General features: G+C 43.8%; 1 protein-coding gene across 2 annotated transcripts in view; it reads left to right on the top strand.

Annotated features, from left to right (window-relative positions):
* Positions 1 to 2983, top strand: part of LOC121549108 (mitotic deacetylase-associated SANT domain protein-like) — a 30623-nt gene extending 27640 nt beyond the window's left edge. For both annotated transcript variants that reach the window (XM_045210273.1, XM_045210272.1), the window contains exon 13: positions 719 to 2983. In XM_045210273.1, the coding sequence (XP_045066208.1) occupies positions 719 to 983 (265 nt within the window). In that variant the 3' untranslated portion in view covers positions 984 to 2983. The remainder of the gene's footprint in view (positions 1 to 718) is intronic.
* Positions 2984 to 18660: the final 15677 nt, after the last annotated feature.

Raw genomic sequence — 18660 nt, 5'->3', positions numbered from 1 at the left:
ATGGTAGCGTTCTCCTGGCATCCGCCAAACCCAGATTTGTCCGTCGGACAGCCAGATGGTGAAGCGTGATTCATCGGTCCAGAAAAAACATTTCCACTGCTCCAGAGTCCAATGGTGGCGAGCTTTACACCACTCCAGCTGACGCTTGGCATTGAGCATGGTGATCTTAGGCTTGTGTGTGGCTGCTCGGCCATGGAAACCCATTTCATGAAGCTCCCGACGAACAGTTATTGTGCTGACGTTGCTTCCGGGGGCAGTTTGGAACTGGATAGTGAGTGTTACAACCGAGGACAGACTATTTTTACGCGCTACACGCTTAAGCACTCGGCGGTCCCATTCTGTGAGCTTGTGTAGCCTACCACTTCGCGGCTGAGCCGTTGTTGCTCCTAGACATTTCCACTTCACAATAACAGCACTTACAGTTGACCGGGGCTGCTCTAGCAGGGAAGAAATTTGACAGCCTGACTTGTTGGAAAGGTGGCATCCTATGACAGTGCCACGTTGAAAGTCACTGAGCTCTTCAGTAAGGCCATTCTACTGATAATGTTTATCTATGGAGATTCCATGGCTGTGTGCTTGATTCTATACACCTGTCAGCAACGGGTGTGGCTGAAATAGCCGAATCACTAATTTGAAGGGGTGTCCACATACTTGTGTATATGTAGTGCATATAGCTCTCTGGGTTCTATTGTTCATGTATCTGACCTTTGACCTCCAGGGTGTTCTACAAGGTTAAGAGCCGCAGCGCCCACATGAAGAGCCATGCTGAGCGGGAGAAGAAGGACGCCGCGCTCAAACTCAAAGAGGAGGAGGAGGAGCGGGCGACCCTGGCGGCGGCGGCAGCCGAGGCACGGGCCAAGGAGGCAGCAGAGGTTATGCAGAATGGGAACGGGTGTGGGAATGGAGAGGGAGAACAGGATGAGGTCAGTGATGAGGGTGTGCCTTCAGAGGCAGAAGATGAACAAGACGAGGACTGGCACTGAGAGAGGGAGTAAGGGGAGAAAAGAGTGGGGGGGGGGGATCCCACTCCTTTAAAAACAAATTTCAAAGAATGTTGACCTAAAACCATGAGATTGAGTATGGTGGCGTTCCAGGTCATCTTTATTGCAGTCGCGCTGCACAGATTATCAGATTTCACAACACCTGGGGAGCTGTTAAACATCTAGGAACCACATCTTCATATGATATAGCAATATTCTGAGATGCCCAACGTGACTGCAAAAAACTAATACCTGGAACGTCCACTTTGTCTCACATCACAGTGCCACAACTTCAGTCTTCCTTTTAATCGATTTTCGCACTCCACATCTTTACTTTTCACAAGGAAATATATTTTTGTAAATGCACTTATACATTGTATTCTATTGCTTTTGCCAATGTCGCTTCTTTTATATCACTTTTTTAATTTAATATCTATATTGGAATATCAATATGGCTTTTTCTTTGTGTGGACTATTTAGGCTTTTGGTTGTTCTTAATAGTTTGTACTGCAGTGGATGTTGAAACAAACTAGATATACTCAGTGGATACCTGTTTTGCCTTACTAAATCATGATCAAAGAGACTTTTCACTTTTATAATATTGGTCTGTTTTCTAAAATTAGAGATGATGTAGATATGACCTTGTATGAATTCTGCTTTGCTTTTAAGGTAACATATTGTGGAGAAATGTTTAAGAATTGTCATCAAACGCTAAGGTTGAATTGCACATTTATACTACAAAGTAAGGGACCTTTCAAATGTAATGTACGGAAGTCCAGAGAGGTGATATTAATACAAAAAGAATTCCCTCATTATGTCGATCACAACTGATTTATCTATCTCATGATCACGATCACAAGATCATTTTCTCATGATCACGACATAACAAAAGTTGTTTGGTTGAGATCACGAGATAAACTCCATAAATAGGAGTGGACGGATTGATGATGATAGATTGCCAGTATGGCTGAGGCTGCAGAGCCCATAGTGGATTCAGCACATATATTTGTATTGATTGCTACACTAAGGGATGGTACAATTCATGCTAACATCATGCATTAGTTTGTGTTTGGAGCTCATTATCAGTTTATAAGTTAGAATGTTAGCAAGCTAAATGTCCCTTACCTTGAGCTAAGAGCTCTTTTGGCATCTTAGCCCTACTGCGGCATTTAAACCCAGAACGATGCCTGACAGGCAGTTATGTCTCCCAGGCTGTGTGCCACCCACAAGACCACAGCCAGTGCATGCATGCAAGCAACAACGCAGTTAACTTGGCTAGTCTTGTGAGTGAGCTAGCTAGGTAGTCTTGTTAGCTAGCTAGCTAGCTTGTTATCTATGTTAGCTTTCATAACTGATATGCGTATAATTATAAGGGACACTTCATGTTTTATGGATAATATTTACATTTACAGAGTGGGTGAGCTCCATTCCTGACAGGCTGATCAGATTCAATTTCAGCCCCAGAGCTTGATCAGATTCAATAGCAGCCTCAGACTACCTAGCTAACTAGCTAGCTTACAAGACTAGCCAAGTTAGCTGCGTTGTTCCTTGCATGCGATTGGTTGTTGTCTTGGAGGCGACACGTAGCCTGGGAGACAGTGCTGCCTGTCAGGCATCTTTCAGGGCTTAAATGCCCCGTATTGCAATCAACGCAGCCACAGGGCTCCTTGATTAAGTGGTTATCGTGCATCTGAACAAATGAATGGATGATGCGTGGTACTTTTGATTATCTCGTGATCTCGACAAAACAACTTTTGTTACGTTGTGATCATGAAACGAATAAGTTGTGATTCTCGACATAATGAGGGAACAATTTTTATTTTATTTGTTAAGTTCTCTCTGGACTTCCAGAGTAATCTGTGTCTTGTGTATAAAAATGTTTATAAAAAGTTATATATTGAAAATACTGCATTGCAAATAATGTTGCCAACATTTAACTAATCAATCATGTCAACTGCCGTTGAATTGAAAAAGTTGATTAAAAATCTTTATCTATTCAGAAACGATGGTTTCTGTAATTCTCTTAAGAGGTCTTATCTTTATTTGTATAATTTCATCACATACGACAGGGTGTATTCATTAGTACACACTGTAGCAAAACGTTTTAAAACAGAACATGTTTGCAATTAAAACTAGTTTCTTATTGGACAAATTCAGGTAGGTAACTCCCTGTTTCAGTCCATATGCTTCCATTTGGTTCATGGTTAATACACTCCTGTATGCTGTTAACGCAACAACCAGTAGAGGGAAGCAGTGCTTCAATATCATCAATGAGCAATAATCCCTCCAATTTACAATTCAAGAACTTGCCCTTGGGTTTTAATACATATGCTATATTATGAATAGGACAATATACTATACTACACTACACAAAACTATACAAATAACAAGACACATCAATAAAAATATCACTGTGTATTCTTCAAACATGTCAGGGAGCTGTCTTATATGGGACACCATACGAAGGGATGATGACTAACATGTACCACCAGACAAAATGCTGATAGGTAGAGTATCTGTATCGGCTGTGAATGACAATATAAGAAGAAAGACAAGTGTAATATTTGCACATTGTTATATTAGCAGAACACTGCTTCTACAGTATTATGTGAAGGATGGTTTATTCTACATGGAACTATTACACTTGAAAGTTATCAAAACTCTGTTTAGAATATCTACATACAGTTGAAGTCGGAAGTTTACATACACTTAGGTTGGAGTCATTAAAACTCGTTTGTCAACCACTCCACGCATGTCTTGTTAACAAACTATAGTTTTGGCAAGTCGGTTAGGACATCTACTTTGTGCATGATACAAGTAATTTTCCAACAATTGTTCACAGACAGATTATTTCACTTATAATTCACTGTATCACAATTCCAGTGGGTCAGAAGTTTACATACACTAAGTTGACTGTGCCTTTAAACAGCTTTGAAAATTCCAGAAAATGATGTCATGGCTTTAGAAGCTTCTGATAGGCTAATTGACCTCATTTGAGTCAATTGGAGGTGTACCTGTGGATGTATTTCAAGGCCTACCTTCAAACTCAGTGCCTCTGCTTGACATCATGGGAAAATCAAAATAAATCAGCCAAGACCTCAGAAAAAAAATTGTAGACCTCCACAAGTCTGGTTCATCCTTGGGAGCAATTTCCAAACGCCTGAAGGTACAACGTTCATCTATACAAACAATAGTACGCAAGTATAAACACCATGGGACCACGCAGCCGTCATACCGCTCAAGAAGGAGACGCGTTCTGTCTCCTAGAGATGAACGTACTTTGTTGCAAAAAGTGCAAATCAATCCCAGAACAACAGCATAGGACCTTGTGAAGATGCTGGAGGAAACCGGCACAAAATGATCTATATCCACAGTAAAACATGTCCTATATCGACATTACCTGAAAGGCTGCTCAGCAAGGAAGAAGCCACTGCTCTAAAACCGCCATAAAAAAGCCAGACTACGGTTTGCAACTGCACATGGGGACAAAGTTCGTACTTTTTGGAGAAATGTCCTCTGGTCTGATGAAACAAAAATATAACTGTTTGGCCATAATGACCATCGTTATGTTTGGAGGAAAAAGGGGGTCGCTTGCAAGCCGAAGAACACCATCCCAACCGTGAAGCATTTGGGTGGCAGCATCATGCTGTGGGGGTGCTTTGCTGCAGGAGGGACTGGTGCACTTCACAAAATAGATGGCATCATGAGGAAGGAAAATTATGTGGATATATTGAAGCAACATCTCAAGACATCAGTCAGGAAGTTAAAGCTTGGTCGCAAATGGGTCTTCCAAATGGACAATTACGCCAAGCATACTTCCAAAGTTGTGGCAAAATGGCTTAAGGACAACAAGTCAAGGTATTGGAGTGGCCATCAAAAAGCCCTGACCTCAATCCTATAGAGAATGTGTGGGCAGAACTGAAAAAGCATGTGTGAGCAAGGAGGCCTACAAACCTGACTCAGTTACACCAGCTCGGCAAGAGGAATGGGCCAAAATTCACCCAACTTATTGTCGGAACCTTGTGGAAGGCTACCCGAAACATTTGACCCAAGTTAAACAATTTAAAGGCAATGCTACCAAATACTAATTGAGTGTATGTAAACTTCTGACCCACTGGAAATGTGAGGAAATAAATAAAAGCTTAAATAAATCATTGTCTCTACTATTATTCTGCCATTTCACATTCTTAAAATAAAGTGGTGATCCTAACTGACCTAAAACAGGGAATTTTTACTAGGATTAAATGTCAGGAATTTTGAAAAACTGAGTTTAATTGTGTTTGGCTAAGGTGTATGTAAACTTCCGACTTCAACTCTAAGTTCAGTAATTGCACTCTTCTCATTTTACTCTGCAGACTACTGACCGATTCAAAGCTTCAGAGTGGTATGAGAAGAGTGCCATCTTCCTGCATCTCACATCTGCTTGTATTTATTGAACTCTGCCCATGGATTAAGGCAAACTCTGTCATATCCAGGATGGAGTGGCATGCATTCCACCCCTCCTGCCACCTGACTGCACCTATCCATAACCTGTAATACATGACATAGATGGAAGGGACTTCATCACCCACTGGAGACTCACCCAGAGAGCTGTGTATGTCAGTGTGTGGTTAGACAGCCAAAGCCTTAGAATAGACCATAGAAATAGAATAGAATGCCATGCTAGTTCTGGGACAGCTGAAGTTCTACCAAATATTTTTATGTTCCTTGTTCTGTGGTTGTACTCTACACAAAACTTATTTTCATTTGCTTGGTAAAGTCAATATGTTTTTTTGTTGATAAATGTATCTACACTCAAGCTGGCCATGTTTGTGCAATGTCCACATGTAGCCTACACCTATAGGGATATTAGTTATTGGATTTGTTCCCCGGGAAAGATCTAACACCGGACATAAGGAGAGAAGAGACAAAACCTTGGGTTACGGATGTAACCTTGGTTCTCTGAGTAGAGTAACAGGTCGCCAAACAACCTATGGGAACTCCTTCCCCTTCACTCTATGTGATTGAGATGCTTAATATCAAATATGTTTACAGTCACGCTACACCCTTACTGTACCCACGTGACCTGTCACTATAAGACGAGGTGTGGCGTACTGTCTATTACTTCACTCGAACCCCACGGAGGTGGAGGAACGACATGAAAGCTTGGCGACCCGTTACTCTACTCAGAGAACCAAGGTTACATCCGTAACCCAACGTTCTCTTTCATCTTCTTAACCGGTCGCCAAATGGCCTATGGGAGAGGCTGTACCAAAGAGGTCGACAACAGAGTGGGATAACGCACCATTTAACTTCGTCCAGATGAGTCCCTGGGACGTCCTTGTATCCACCACAGGATGCAATAGAATATACAGTGAATTCGGAAAGTATTTAGACTTGACCTTTGTGTTATGTTACAGCCTTATTCTAAAGTTGATTAAATTGTTTTTTCCCCCTCATCAATCTACACACAATACACCATAATGAAAAAGCAAAAACTGGTTTTTAGAAATCTTTGTAAATTGATTTACAATAAAAAACGTATCACATTTACATAAGTATTCAGACCCTTTACTCAGTACTTTGTTGAAGCACCTTTGGCAGCAATTACAGCCTCGAGTCTTCTTGTGTATGACGCTACAAGCTTGGCACACCTGAATTTGGGGAGTTTCTCCCATTCTTCTCTGCAGATCCTCTCAAGCTCTGTCAGGTTGGATGGGGAGCGTCGCTGCACAGCTATTTTCAGGTCTCTCCAGAGATGTTCGATCGGGTTCAAGTCCGTGCTCTGGCTGGGCCACTCAAGGACATTCAGAGACTGCCACTCCTGCATTGTCTTGGCTCTGTGATTAGGGTCGTTGTCCTGTTGGAAGGTGAACCTTTTCCCCAGTCTGAGTTCCTGAGCGCTCTGGAGCAGGTTTTCATCAAGGATCTCTCTGTACTTTCCTCCGTTCATCTTTCCCTCTATCCTGACTAGTCTCCCAGTCTCTGCCGCTGTTTCATCAGACCAGAAAATCTTGTTTCTCATGGTCTGAGAGTCTTTACATGCCTTTTGGCAAACTCCAAGTGGGCTGTCATGTGCTTTTTACTTCCCCAGATCTGTGCCTCGACACAATCCTGTCTCGGAGCTCTACAGACAATTCCTTCGACCTCATGGCTTGGTTTTTGCTCTGACATGCACTATCAACTGTGGGACCTTATATAGACAGGTGTGTGCCTTTCCAAATCATGTCCAATCAACTGAATGTACCACAGGTGGACTCTAATCAAGTTGTAGAAACATCTGAAGGATGATCAATGGAAACAGGATGCACCTGAGCTCAATTTTGAGTCTCATAGCAAAGGGTCTGAATACTTATATAAATAACGTATTTCTGTTTTTTATTTTTAATACATTTGCAAACATTTCTAAAAACCTGTTTTCACCTTGTCATTATGGGCTATTGTGTGTAGATTGATGAGGAACTGTTTTTATTTAATCCATATTAGAATAAGGCTGTAACGTAACAAAATGTGGAAAAAGGGAAACCCCTTCCCTTTTTCCACATTTTGTTACTTTACAGCCTCATTCTAATATGTATAAATAATTTTTTTCCCTCATCAATCTACACACAATACCCCGTAATGACAAAGCGAAAACAGGTTTTGAAATATGTACTTTCCGAATGCACGTTAATTACCCAACAGGGTAACACAGAATTTAAACTGTGGTATACAACCGTATACACAGGCAAGCTGAAAGCTAGAACTTAAAACAAGAGGCTTTAATTGGGTGCAACAGCACAGACAGTGGAAGGCCTCTGTATAGAACATCCATCTCACAGATGGTTGATAAGTAAGTATGTACAATGTTCACGGTACAATCACTTATCTGGGTTGAGAGAGCATGCCATGTCCAGAACCACAGACCCCGCAAATGGTGTGGACATAACATTGAGTCTGTAGTACCTTTATGAAAGTCATGGATGTTGCCCAGCTTGCAGCAGCGCAGATAGAGTCCAGGGAGGCCCCTCTGAAGTGATTATACCCCCGGTGGAGTGTGCTATCATGCCATCTGGAGTTGGTCTACCTACTGCAGCATATGATTTTGACACTGCATTGGTAATCCAATGTGCCAGTCTCCGCTTCAAGACAGCGCAACCTTTGGTGTTCACCCCATAACACACAAAAAGCTTTTCTTTTTGATGAACAGTTCTTGTTGCAGCAAGTTAGGCACTCTATGCCCTAACCGGGGAAAATGTATGCAACTCACGACTCTCCTGTGAGGAGTGGGGAGGCAGGTGAAATGCTACTATGATTAAGGGCTGGTTAGCATGTGATGACGAAAGCACCTCAGGTAAGAATGCTGGATTTGGCCGAAGCACTGAATTAAATCCATCTTCTGCGTGAGGCATGAAGGAGGGGTAGAAAGCGCATGGAATTCTCTAACACGCTTGGCTGAAACAATAGCCAATAGAAAGGCAGTCTTGGCTGAGAGCTCACATAGCTCAAGTGAAGACAGGGACTCAAATGGTGGGCTCATAAGTGATCGTAGGACAACATCTAACTCCCATGAGGGTACTGAAGGAGCCTTGGTGGGGCCGTAGCCTGCGATCACCTTTCATGAATTGCGATACTAGAGGGTGTGCCCCTGGTGATTCACCCGCCATCTGGTCATGACCCATAGAGATGGCTGCCATATACACTTTCAATGTAGATGGGGACTTGCCTTCAGCCATATGCTCCTGGAGGAAAGTAAAAATGACAGAATTTGGGCAAGAAGATGGTAATTCTGCATGGTCGACACACCACTTCCTGAACACATTCCATTTGTAGGAATACAGCGTTCGCATAGAGGATGCCCTGGCTGCCTGAAATGTATCAATTACCAAGGAGGGCAACCCTGCAGCTACAAGGCGGTAACTTTCAGGGGGTACACCCACAACTTCAGTATGCTGAGTTTGTGGTGCCAAAGCTTGCCGTTCGCTTGTGACAGGAGGTCCGCTCAAAGAGGGGGTTCACATGGTTGGGAGGTTGTCAGCTGTAAAAGGTCTGAAAACCAGTGATGCTGTGGCCAATGTGGAGAAACAAGTAGAACTGACGTGCTTTCGAGACGGATCTTCCTCAAGACCTGAGGGAGCAAGTGAATTGGTGGAAATGCATACAGCAGACCCCTTGGCCATCTGTGTGATAGGGCGTCGACCCCCAGTGGGCTTGCTGGACCCTTGGACAATGGGTTGATTCCTGCATTGTGAACAGATCATCTTCACTACTGTGGGATGTATCCTCCAGTCTGAGGGAAGAGGGCCTCCTCTGGAGAGAAGGTCTGCTGGCTGATTCTCCACCCCCGGCAGGTGTATTGCTCTGAGAGCAATACACCTGATGCAGTGCTATTGACCTCAATCTGCCCTGCGGTTGATGTGTGCAACCACAGTTGTGTGGTCTGTCTGTATAAGTACATGTTGTCCTCTCAGTACTGAGAGGAAATGCCGAAGTGCAAGGTGAACCGCCTTGAGGCCCAGTACGTTGATGTGAGCTGTTGTCCATGGTGCTGACCATACACCATGGACCCCTGGACTGGTTCAAGACTGCTCCCCATCCCTGTAGGGAGGCGTCTGTGGTCAAAGTCACCCGGTTGTGAATTGTGCCTAGGAGAACTCCACTGGGAGTTTGAAGTGCTAGACGCCACCGTTGTATTGCTCTCCAGAAACTCATTGAAATTGTTTTTTGTGTTTGTCCCTTCTGGGACATAGATTGTGTCTGTTGTACCAGCGCTGTATTGGCCGCATGTGGAGCAAGCCAAACTGCAGCAGCAAGGAGGCCTAGGAGCCTCTGACTATCTAGTGCTGTCACCTGTTTTCTCAGTTTAAATATTGAAAGACAATTTGTCAACGATACCACTCTTTCTGGAGAGAATGTTGCTGACATGCTTTGAGTGTTCAGTGTCAAGCCTAGGAAATGCACACACTGAGTGGGAACCAGAGAACTCTTTTCCAAGTTTATTGTTAGTCACACTCCCAACTCGGAGAGTTGATGTGAGACCATGGAGGTGTGTGCCAAAGCTTGGCTTTGTGACCCTGCACATATGAGCCAATCGTCTAAGTAGTTCAAGACCCTGCCCCTGCTTGGCGAAGGGCAGGTAGCGCTGCGCTTATGCACTTTGTGAAAGTGCGAGGAGCGAGCAAAAGGCTGAAGGGTAGAACACAAAATGCAAAAACACGTTTTTCAAAAGGCAAATCTCATATTTTCTGTGTGCTGGTAGAATGGGGAAATGAAAGTATGCGTATTTCAGGTCCACTGTGGTGAACCAATCGCCTGGTTGTACTGACTGAAGGATGATTTTGATTGTCAGTATTTTGAAGGGAAGTACTGAAAGATGACGATTCAAGCACCTTAGGTCCAGGATCGGACGGAGGCCTCCGCCCATGTTTGACACCAGAAAATAGAGTAGAACCTGCAGTTTTGTTGCGCTGGTTCTACCTCTTCAAATGCATGCTTTTCCAGGAGTAAGGACATTTCTCCTTTTGAGTAGGGTTGCAAGCTGTTGTTTTCATGACACCCCTGAAGCGTGGGGGTCGCTGACAAAATTGTAGTCCGTAGCCTCGTGTTAGAGTGCGTAGTACCCATTTGTTGGTCGTTTACCTTTTCCAGCCGGGAAGGTGGTGCTCGAGGAAACGGTGTTGCGCTAGAGAATCTGCGTGCTGTGGTGCAGAGGGGATACGGCCTGCATATGATGCACCTCTGCCTCTTGGGCAATGCTGCACTCCACCTCTTCGGTAGGGCTGAGAGTGTCTCTTCCTCCACTCCTGAGCAGGTGCAGTTTGAGTCGGAGCCTGGTTTCTTGGCTTCCCAGTTGGGGCCCTGGGACGGGAGTAATGGTTTGCTGGCTGATGCGTTCTACGCTTTGGAATGAGGCGCTGAAGCTCCATCTGTGCTTTTCTGTCCTCAGACACTTGGAGTAGGGCCGCTGCTGGGCCAAATGTCTGGTCAGGTGATATGGGTACACCTAGGAGTGGAACCTTCTCTTTGTCAGGGAGCTTGGACTGTGCTAACCATAGGTGGTGCTGTGCAACACAGTGTTGCCAATGATTTCCCAACCATCTGAGCATTGATCTGAAGGCATTGGATGAGGAGGTCTGCAACTGTAGACAGTTCTTTCATGGTCCCAGCATCGTAGTTTGCGGAGAGGTGTGACTGCAGCTCCTTCTGATAGAGGCCAGTATTGCTGCTGAATTCCTAAGACTAGAGGCTGAACAGATGCTGTCATGTGTCCTGCGTAGGAAGCGATCAGATGCCCTGCATTGTTTGTTAAGCAGCTCTTGGCCTGAACTGTGACGGAGAAAGGCAGACAGAACAAACAAAGAAAATTATTTGTCCATACGGGCGAAATGGCCAAAACCATTCTCATCTGCACCATGAACTGTAGCTAAGGGAGTGCATATGCTTGGAATGGCAGGGGTTCTGTCATTTGGCGTGCTCCAAGTGCATTGGATCTCACACACAAAGTCTTTGAACAACGGGATGGATGTCTCAGTCTTTGAAGAACTGAATTAATTAAACTTGGATGTGGACGCCATGGCACTAGGTGCATGCTCCACATTGAGGTTCATTTACATTACATTTACGTCATTTAGCAGACACTCTTATCCAGAGCGACTTACAAATTCGTGCATTCACCTTATGATAGCCAGTGGGACAACCACTTTACAATTTATTATTTTATATTTTTCTAATTTATTTAAATTCCTGCTTGCCCTCTCAAAGATTTTAGTCAAGGATGTTTTCTGGTCGACCCTCACTGCCAGTATGGCAAGCTGGGACTGAACGATGCTAGAGCTGTGGTACATAGCATCATCATCATTAGAGTGCTAATAGTCTGTATCATAAGAGTGGGAGGCTCTTGTGTACAGTACGTCAGTGTCATCCGATTTAACAACCACGCTCCGTTCAGCTGTTGGGTTTGGTACCAGCGGTGGAAGCCTGGCCAGGATGTGCTCAAGGGCAGACTCAATGGTTGCCATACGACTGTCCAGTGACTTAATCTCCTTGCGCATCTCAGTGCGTCGAGATTTGTGCCCAGGCAAGGATGAGCAATGGCGTTTATTGGGCGGTGGATCATGAGGGGAGTGAGACCCGTCATTAGACCTGGAGTGTTTGGAATTATCATTGATCTGTGTGGCAGACTCATCTGATGAGAATCCGGAGGCTCCGCCCCCAAAGTGCGAAAGTCGAGATTTCAATGCGCTCGGTTTGAATTACACCATAATTTGCAAATAAATTCATTAAAAATCCTACAATGTGATTTTCTGGATTTTCTTTCCTCATTTTGTCTGTCATAGTTGACGTGTACCTATGATGAAAATTACAGGCCTCTCTCATCTTTTTAAGTGGGAGAACTTGCACAATTGGTGGCTGACTAAATAATTTTTTCCCCCACTGTATGTCCATTAATATGTAACTACACGCAAATACAAGCGTTTCTGTATCTTACCGGTAGAAACGGGCCAGCTACATTTCCTGGTGGTAAGCAAATCACAATATCCAGAATTCATAGCGATTTCAGGATGTGAATGTCCGCCCCATGGAGGTGTATCAAAATGTCTATGTTTTTAGTCAGCACTTTCAGCCATAGGATTTCAAAACGGAGCTGAAGTCTCAACTGATGGGGTTGCCATTTCGTTGAACATTGAAAAGTGATGCTATTCCATCGATTTTTCCCTTCACTTCAGAGGAAGGCATCCGATCAGCCATTAGCGCAGCAGAAAAGAGGACAAGCTGAGGTAAGGTAGTTAACGGTACCTAGCTAGCTAGCTAGCAAACTACATTTGTTTATCTAAACCAAAATCTAGATAGCTAGCTTTCATAATGCGCTGGCTAGACATTCCAAAGTGTTAAGTTGCGTCAATTCAAATCTGGTATAGGAACAAAAAGAGGTCAATACACGTCTTCTATAATAGACTAGTATTTTAATTAATGCAAAACCTTCAATGGTAAATATGATGTTCGTATATACGGGTCCACTGAAATACCACACAGGGCACTCAGAGAACTGGTCCATTGTTCTAAGTTCTTCCCTAAATACTCTGACAGAGATAGTTCCCGCTCCCTGCTGGCCAATCAGAATAGAGACTGAGCGTGGTTTAGACTTACTCAGCCTATCGTTGGCGCACAGGCTGGTCCCAGTCCCTTGGCGCTTCACAGTTGCCAGGCATAAGTTGTTATCATCACAACTTGTCCAGAGAGTCGGCACTTTTGCAGTACACGTCCTTGAGCGCGGTTTAACAAAGAGGCAGTGTGTATGTGAGACACAAGCCTTATCTCCCCCTACTCCCTAACAGCTCCTCACATGAATCACAGCTTGTTATGTTAAACAATTTATATCAGTACAATACAAACCTATTATGTTTAATCATTAATGCATTCTTTCTAAGCTAAGCATCACATCTAGTTATAAGAAAATAGATCCCCACAAAAGCATATCAAAGTAATTAGCAAGCGGCTATCTGGCAATGTGATTTGTACTTTGAAAGCTAACATTAGCTTTGTTAGGTTACGTTAGCTACAGTGGGGGAAAAAAGTATTTAGTCAGCCACCAATTGTGCAAGTTCTCCCACTTAAAAAGATGAGAGAGGCCTGTAATTTTCATCATAGGTACACGTCAACTATGACAGACAAAATGAGAAAAAAAAATCCAGAAAATCACATTGTAGGATTTTTAATGAATTAATTTGCAAATTATGGTGGAAAATAAGTATTTGGTCAATAATAAAAGTTTCTCAATACTTTGTTATATACACTTTGTTGGCAATGACACAGGTCAAACGTTTTCTGTAAGTCTTCACAAGGTTTTCACACACTGTTGCTGGTATTTTGGCCCATTCCTCCATGCAGATCTCCTCTAGAGCAGTGATGTTTTGGGGCTGTCGCTGGGCAACACAGACTTTCAACTCCCTCCAAAGATTTTCTATGGGGTTGAGATCTGGAGACTGGCTAGGCCACTCCAGGACCTTGAAATGCTTCTTACGAAGCCACTCCTTCGTTGCCCGGGCGGTGTGTTTGGGATCATTGTCATGCTGAAAGACCCAGCCACGTTTCATCTTCAATGCCCTTGCTGATGGAAGGAGGTTTTCACTCAAAATCTCACGGTACATGGCCCCATTCATTCTTTCCTTTACACGGATCAGTCGTCCTGGTCCCTTTGCAGAAAAACAGCCCCAAAGCATGATGTTTCCACCCCCATGCTTCACAGTAGGTATGGTGTTCTTTGGATGCATCTCAGCATTCTTTGTCCTCCAAACACGACGAGTTGATTTTTTACCAAAAAGTTCTATTTTGGTTTCATCTGACCATATGACATTCTCCCAATCCTCTTCTGGATCATCCAAATGCACTCTAGCAAACTTCAGACGGGCCTGGACATGTACTGGCTTAAGCAGGGGGACACGTCTGGCACTGCAGGATTTGAGTCCCTGGCGGCATAGCGTGTTACTGATGGTAGGCTTTGTTACTTTGGTCCCAGCTCTCTGCAGGTCATTCACTAGGTCCCCCCGTGTGGTTCTGGGATTTTTGCTCACCGTTCTTGTGATCATTTTGACCCCACGGGGTGAGATCTTACGTGGAGCCCCAGATCGAGGGAGATTATCTGTGGTCTTGTATGTCTTCCATTTCCTAATAATTGCTCCCACAGTTGATTTCTTCAAACCAAGCTGCTTACCTATTGCAGATTCAGTCTTCCCAGCCTGGTGCAGGTCTACAATTTTGTTTCTGGTGTCCTTTGACAGCTCTTTGGTCTTGGCCATAGTGGAGTTTGGAGTGTGACTGTTTGAGGTTGTGGACAGGTGTCTTTTATACTGATAACAAGTTCAAACAGGTGCCATTAATACAGGTAACGAGTGGAGGACAGAGGAGCCTCTTAAAGAAGAAGTTACAGGTCTGTGAGAGCCAGAAATCTTGCTTGTTTGTAGGTGACCAAATACTTATTTTCCACCATAATTTGCAAATAAATTCATAAAAAATCCTACAATGTGATTTTCTGGATTTTTTTCCCTCAATTTGTCTGTCATAGTTGACGTGTACCTATGATGAAAATTACAGGCCTCTCTCATCTTTTTAAGTGGGAGAACTTGCACAATTGGTGGCTGACTAAATACTTTTTTCCCCCACTGTAACTGTTAGCTAGCTAGCTAACTAACTACCACAGAGCAGTGTTGTAGTAGTCAAGACCAGTCTCGGTCTCGAGTCCGGTCTCGAGACCACATACATTTGTACTCTGTCTTGACTCGTCATGGACAGTGAGGACTCGTAATTTCTTGCCGAGACCAGCCCAGCAGAGTAAAAAACTCATAATTATCAGTTTCCATTCAGTCAGCTCATAAAACCGCTTCGCCAGGCCAAATATATACACTCCTTTGTTGAAACATGAATATCTTAACAGCCTTATGTATTATAGACAAGTTTGTGCAGTGGTGAACCTATAGGCCTTCAGTGAATGACAGGTTCGTGATTCTGAAAGGACAGCAACCTTAATACCAGTGCACTTTTGTAAAACAAAAGGGTTTACACAGGTATAAACTGTATACCCACTTATTTTTCAGTGGGTGTTGCGTATACTCACTTTTTAATCCCTACTGATGCGTATCAAAGTAGTGTAGTGGAGGTATATGACTTAGCAATTATGTAGTACAATAGAGAAATCATGCACAAAGTAGCCTACACAATCGCAAAGCACTTGAAACACATTAACATGCACACATCTGTAGGCAGCAAGAGTGTGCAACGCTCAACTGGTTTTGGCATGGAGCAGCTCACAGAAGAATGACATCGGTAGCCGGTAGGGTAGGAAAGACGTTTAAACGTATGATATCTATCAGTAAACGCTAACTAAGGCAACAATGGGTATTCAAACCAGGTATTGAAAAAGTTTAGTCTGAAGTGTTGGTTAGTTGACTATTTGTGATGTGCTATTGTCTTCATGTGCTGTTTGCATCGGGGCGTAGACATGCGTGGGCCTGGGTGGACACAGGCCCACCCACTGGGGAGCCAGGCCCTGACAGGCCCACCCAATCAGATTGATTTGGTTTAAGCATTGCTGTGGACTTAGACCATCAAATTGTTGTTGTTTTTCTATTTAAAAAAGTGTGGTTTTGAGGCTCCCGAGTGGCGCAGCGGTCTAAGGCACTGCATCGCAGTGCTAGAGGTGTCACTACAGACCACTACAGACCCGGGTTAATATAATTCACCAATACATTTCTTGGTAGTCCGAAAAATATTGCTATCAGGTTGTAAATCACAGCTGGCCTGGTACATTGTTTGCTGCCTCCATTCGGGATGCACTGTTTCAGCTTGAATGACTCAATATTCTGGACAAAAATTGACGAATGTAACTAAGGCTGGGAATGTCAATACAACCAAACTAGCAAGGGCAATGATCACAAATCAGTTATAACGTGGCTAATAGGCTAGCGTACCTGTTTATGTAGCAACCTGAAAACACAGAGTCTAACATTAGCTAGATAGCTAGCTAGATAGCTGCTAGGAGGATGTCATGTAATGCCATTGGAGGAGTGGGTGAGTGACTGACCTTTTCCCCTCATATCATTTTTCAGTGGCTATACACAGCTAGAGATGCAGGTGTCATTTGGTTAGCTAGCAAGAACTTGAACAACTGTTATCCAGTTAGCATATCTCTTGCGTTCGCAAATTCACTCTGGCTATCTACTCCGATTTCAGAGCACTCTCGTCTGAGTGTGCCAGAGCACAGAACAACTGATTAATTTACGAACGCGCAACACAGTAAACGTAGGCAAAAAAATAAATAGTTAGTGAAGAATGCTCTAGATAACATGTTAACAGCCTAACCAGCTCTGCTACGGCGAGTAAAATGGTCAGAGTGAGGTGTTCTCTCATTTGTGTCTGGAAGTAGCTAGCTAGCAAGCTAGCCAACTTTAGCCAGTTAGCTTGGGTGCTTGGTTGGGACAAGCATGTATTGGCAGTCAAGCTGCAGATGGACGAGGAAGCTACAATTCCCCATCGTTTATCAGTGCAATTTTGACGACCAACTAGCTAAAAATGTTTGAGGGTTGATCAAATCAAATCAAATGTTTTTATAAAGCCTTTTTTACATCAGCAGATGTCACAAAGTGCTATACAGAAACCCAGCCTAAAGCCCAAACAGCAAGCAATGCAGATGTAGAAGCACGGTGGCTAGGAAAAACTCCCTAGAAACGCAGGAACCTAGGAAGAAACCTAGAGAGCAACCAGGCTCTGAGGGGTGGCCAGTCCTCTTATAAGAGTACGTGGCCATTAAGGCCAGATTGTTCTTCAAGATGTTCAAACGTTCATAGATGACCAGCAGGGTCAAATAATAATCACAGTGGTTGTAGAGGGTGCAACAGGTCAGTACCTCAGGAGTAAATGTCAGTTGGCTTTTCATACCCGAGCATTCAGAGGTCGAGACAGCAAGTGCGGTAGAGAGAGAGTCGAAAACAGGTAGCACGTCCGGTGAATAGGTCAGGGTTCCATAGCCACAGGCAGAACAGTTTAAACTGGATCAGCAGTACGACCAGGTGGACTGGGGACAACCAGGAGTCATCAGGCCAGGTAGTCCTGAGGCATGGTCCCAGAGCTCAGGTCCTCCGGGAGGGGAGGGTGAGAGGGAGAGAGAGAATTAGCGGGAGAATACTTAAATTCACACAGGACACCAGATAAGACAGGAGAATTACACCAGATATAACAGACTGACCCTAGCCCCCCAGCACATAGACTATTGCAGCATAGATACTAGAGGCTGAGACGGGGGGGGGTGTCGAGGACACTGTGGCCCCGTCCGACGATACCCCCGGACAGGGCCAACCAGGCAGGATAAAACCCCATACACTACTAGAGGGATATCAACAGACCACCAATTTACTACCCTGAGCAAGGCTGAGTATAGCCAAAGAAAATCTCCTCCACCGCACAAGCCCGAGGGGGCGCAAAACTGGACAGGAAGATCACGTCAGTGACTCAACCCACTCAAGTGACGCACCCCTCCTAGGGACAGCATGGAAGAGCACTAGTATGCCAGTGACTCAGCCCCCGTAGTAGGGTCAGAGGCAGAGAATGCCAGTCTAATGTTCCTTCGTTAGATTTTAGCTCATCTTGCTCTGGCTAGCATTAGTTGTTTATCTTGTGATTCTTGATGTGCATAACTGAGGGAGAGAGAGCCTACCTTTTCATGGGTGTTCGATCAATAGGACTGTAAAGTCCCCAAATGTAAGAGGACTCCCGTGGTGTTTACATATTTGCAGAAATCCATTCAGGTGTATTCTGATTGGCTATAGCGCACCGGTATGTAGACTCCGGTCCTGGATAAAACAGATTGTTTTTATACGGTTTTATTAATTGTCCAAACGCACGGCCCCTTTCCCACTCTATATTGCTAGAGAATTTTCACAAATGCCTTAGTATATGTAATTCCCAAACATTCTAAGAATTTATGAAAATGTGAAAATGACCATATCTAAGTGGTCGCTTGTCAGAAATTTTTTTTAAAAGTGTAATATTCTTCCTGGGGGTGTACAGAGCATTTGGAAAGTTCAGACCCCTTGACTTTTTCCACATTTTGTTACGTTACAGCCTTATTCTAAAATTGATTAAATTGTTTTTTTCCCTCATCAATCTACACACAATACCCCATAATGACAACACAAAACAGTTTTTTTTTTGTTGAAATTGTTGCTAATTA

Source organism: Coregonus clupeaformis, chromosome 33 (genome assembly GCF_020615455.1).
Source record: "Coregonus clupeaformis isolate EN_2021a chromosome 33, ASM2061545v1, whole genome shotgun sequence".
Classification (NCBI taxonomy): Eukaryota; Metazoa; Chordata; class Actinopteri; order Salmoniformes; family Salmonidae; genus Coregonus; species Coregonus clupeaformis.
This window is presented reverse-complemented; position numbering and strand designations above follow the sequence as displayed.